This window comes from Carlito syrichta, unplaced genomic scaffold (genome assembly GCF_000164805.1).
Source record: "Carlito syrichta isolate Samal-C Ts95f unplaced genomic scaffold, Tarsius_syrichta-2.0.1 Scaffold309278, whole genome shotgun sequence".
In the NCBI taxonomy this organism is placed as follows: domain Eukaryota; kingdom Metazoa; phylum Chordata; class Mammalia; order Primates; family Tarsiidae; genus Carlito; species Carlito syrichta.
The window spans coordinates 128294-132640 of NW_007253374.1; the positions used below are offsets into that span (position 1 = coordinate 128294).

The 4347-nt window shown below is 36.2% G+C and overlaps 1 protein-coding gene across 1 annotated transcript in view; it reads right to left on the reverse strand.

Annotated features, from left to right (window-relative positions):
* Positions 1-2444: 2444 nt before the first annotated feature.
* The window catches only part of LOC103269495 (caspase recruitment domain-containing protein 8-like), a 27116-nt gene continuing 25213 nt past the window's right edge, over positions 2445-4347 (reverse strand). The window contains exon 8 of the mRNA XM_008067069.1: positions 2445-2718. Coding sequence (XP_008065260.1) covers positions 2453-2718 — 266 coding nt within the window. The 3' untranslated portion in view covers positions 2445-2452. The remainder of the gene's footprint in view (positions 2719-4347) is intronic.

The window sequence follows — 4347 nt, forward strand, 5'->3', positions numbered from 1 at the left end:
TGAGAACTGACATCTCAACAGACATCAATCATTGAATGGTACACGTGACACAATATCTGACAAGACCTTAAAATAAACATTATAAAAATGTTCAAGCAAGCAATTGCTTGCATATTTCCACAAATAGGAAAATAGAATATAAATTTAAAAATATAAAAATACATCAAAAATTTTGAACTCATAAATTCAGTAACCAATATTAAAAATTCAATGAATTAGAAACAAAGAACTGAATATTACATGTTCTCACTCATGGGAACTGGCACATTACTCACAATAGCACAAGAAAGGGTTTGGCAGTCATGGGACACTGCCAAGGGGAGGCATCACGTAACAACATAACGCATACCTGATCCTAACCCAGGCGAAGTGAGGACCAGTTGGAGGACCAAACTTCACCTGCACATACATTGCTTGTGTAACTAATCCTGACTAGTACTCCCACATCTTTATAATAAAATGAAATAAAATGCAGTGAATATATTCATTGGAATAATGCAGATGACATGAAAACATCAGCAAAATTGAAAATAGACTAATAAAAACTACCCAATTAGAATAACAGAGTTTACAAAGACTTTTTAAATGAATAGAACATCAGGGATATTTAGGACAACACAAGACCACAATATTTGCATTAAAAGAGTCCCAGAAGAGGAGAAAAAACACACAAAGACAAAAAAAATTTGGAGAAATAATGGCTGAAAACTTGCAAGTTTGGTAAAATAATAATAATAGTAGCAGTAGTAATAAGCCTTCAAGATTAAGAAACTGAGCAAACCCCAAACAGAATAAAACAAAGAAACTCATATCCATTATGTTTCATAATAAAATGGCTAAAAACTAAAGAAAGAGAAATATATCTCAAAATCTGTCAGAGAAAAATGACACATTACATAGGGGAAAGAGCAGTTTGACTGACTGCAGATTTCTTATCAAGAAAAGTGGAAACCAAAAGATGATAGCTGAAAACAACTGTTAGCTCAAAATATTATGTCAAGAAAAAAATTCATTCAGGAATAAAGATGAGAAAAAAATGTCTTAAGGGAAGTAAAAATAAGAAAACCCATAGATATCAGATCTGCTCTACCAGAACTACTAAAAAAGTTTCACAAAAGTAGAAAATTACAGAACAAAACTCAGAATATCAAGAATAAAGGAAGAACAAAAGAAATGACAATATCTGGGAAAATATAATATTCTCATGAGTTTTTAAATATTCTCAATGATTAAAAGTACAAGATATATAATAATTTCCTGTGGAGTTTAATATAGAGAAAGAGAATATAGAAGATAAGTATATCATAAAGGAGAAAAGATAATGGGACCCAAATGGTGGTGAAAATGCTTGATGTTACAAAACTTAATAGTTACTAATAGAATAAAAAACAAATAACTAAGCTGTTGGATTAAGATAAATCTGAACATAACACATCTACATTAAATGTAAGTGTTTGAAATTCACCAGTTGAAAAACAGAGACTATCAATCAGAATGAGTTTAAAACAAATAAAACTTCCCAACTGATCCAACAATATGCTGTCTACTAGGAACTCATTTCAAATATAATGTTTGAAACATATTAAAAGTAAAAGATGAAAATATATGTATCATGCAAACACTAATCAAAAGGCAACTACAAAATGACAGGGTCAGTTGTAGAATTCCAATGCCAGGGTTGGCTTATTTTTGTGTGCTATATTGCTAAGAAGGTCAGTCTCATAATAAGATGGATCATTCTCATTTTCCTCTTGGTGGTTCTGTGGAGTCCATTTACAGTATTCCATCAATGCATTCCTTGGAACTGTCCATAAAACTTTGACCCAACAATTCTTTCTACCAGGCTGTATATCAGTGGCAAAAAGTTTTCCACTCATGTTTGCAATTTCTCCATTTTTGTTCACTTTTTCACCAAATATACCTATTATTCTAGTAAGAATAGCAATAGATAAAATATTAAAGGAGTGGCATATTAAAAAAACCACTACCATCGAAGAATACCTTGTGTATCCTCAACTGAGAATTTGTGTCAGATTTCCCGCTTTTAGCAGTGAGAAGGTGAGACTTCATATGGAGTGTTCATAAAAATTGTGTTCCACATTAGTCAGAAGAAGTTGCCTTTCCAGGTCCTGTCATTCATAAACACATCTGTCTTGACTTCTTTTACCCATCAAGAAGTGTGTCAACAGATGAAAATGTTTTGTTGTTTAGCTTTTGTTAGAAAATATTTTCAAGAAATATTGCTACTCTCTTTAGATATTCTTGAGGGAAAGGCATTAAAATAGTGTATGTAGGTATATGACAGGTCACATGTCAGTCCCAAAAGCCTATTGAATGGGTAGATGTTAACCAGCCCTCTTCTGTCTTGGACACTGGGATCAATTATCACATTTCTATTTATCCATTTCCAGTGAGAACACTGGATTCCTTCTTCTGGACTATCCGAGTCCTTTTACAATGGCTGCTGTCTAAGATAGGCCACAAGATAAGGGTCCCATTTACAAAGGCTTCTGAAGAACAACTCCAGGGCCGTGTACCCTTTCTTCTCCACCATGCTCAGCAAGGTCTCATTCTTCCTCTGCTGTGTCTTTTCCTGCACCACCAGCTCCTTCTCATTCTCAGTAATAACCTTACTGTCCTGGAGATCATCAAGCACCCCGTTTACATCCCCCATCCTGGCTTTGAGTTCCCGATGGTGTTCCTTCACAAAGGATGCACCTGGATGAAAGAGAGAGTTACAGACTCAGAGAAGAGCTCACAAACCAAATTCAGGACCTATATACCAAGGTAAAAGTCATAATTCTGGGGTGGGATATTATTCCTTGTCTTGTGTCTGGTGCCTGACCCTTGGACACACAAAAACATGCACATGTTTACAGAGCAAGTATGCCCTTTGCAGTGTTGAAAGAAATGAATGTACACTCAAATACTTCATAGTCTTTAATCCCATTCCTCCCATCCACATTTTGAGAGCCTATTTGTTTCTAGTTTGTGTTTTTCGTGGAAATCCCAGATTGCACTCTGTCTTGATGTGAATTAACAGATAAATTCCTCTAACAACCAAACAAAAATCTTCTAGGCCATATGATGTTAGTGGCATGGAGATGGATTGGGCTGTTTCTTTCTCTGCCCTCAATGGTCTTCTAGCAGAGCTATGGAAGAAGAGATTTAACAGAAGAAGCACAACACAAGAGAAATAGGGGGCAATCCCCTCGAGTCCCCTCCTGCTCTGGGAGCTTTTCTGTCCTCTCAATAAATCCAGCTTTCTCAAAAAAAAAAAAACAACAACAACAAAGAAATAGGAAGTGCTGGGGAGAAAACATGAGATTTTTCCATCATGAAGACGCAAGGTTTATATTGTTTCCCATATAATGTCTGTGTGACCTTGACCAAGTATCATCACTTCCTGTGCCTTAGTGTTTTCATTAAAAGAGGGATCCCTTTTTTAATTTTTCATTTTAAAGATGTGGGGTACAATTCAGGGTTGGGTATACAAATATTCATTATGCAGTTACCCTTGTTGATGAGGTGTGCTCTCCGTTTTCCTGGCAGTTTCCCACTACTGACAATCCCATCCCCCATCTCCCCTGGACGTTTCCCACTACTGCCAATCCAAGAGGGATCACTTATAATGCACAGCTCATGATTCTCAAAGTTTTTAAGTTCAATTACAAGATTGATTGATGTCCCGTCATTAAGGCTATAATCCAGATGGCTTACTTGAATGATGAAATTTCTATGAAAGCTAGGGATTTCTTTAGAAAAGTCATTGGAATGCTTCATCCAGTTATCCCAACATTTGAGTGAGGCTGCTGCCACTGAGAAACTCTTGTTCTATCCTACTTCTGCTGCCTGAATACTTTTCTAACCCCTTATTTGTCTAGCAATTTCTCATCAATCTTCTGACCTAGACATGAACTTCACTTTGTTACACCTCTAGGAATGCCCCCTAACACTTTCTTATTCCCCCAAAGTTAGATCACAGCCCCTGGCTATATCCTCTGATAAATGTGTTAATTTTCTTTTAGAACACATATCGCAGTTGTATTCTTAAAACACTAAGAAATTTTTTTAAATAAATTAAATGTGAACCATTTAACTCAAGTACTCTTCCCACATAATCAATTTATACATGTTTGGCAAAAGTGCCCTGACTCAAAACCTTGAACCCAAACACATTGCAATACCATACGTATATAATTTATTAAAAATAGTTACAGTCGGGCTCAGTGGCTTAGCCTGTAATCCCAGCGCTTTGGGAGGCCGAGGTGAGTGGATTGCCTGGGACCTCTGGTTCGAGACCCGCCTGGGCAACTTGGCGAGACCTCATCTCTACAATAAATCAAA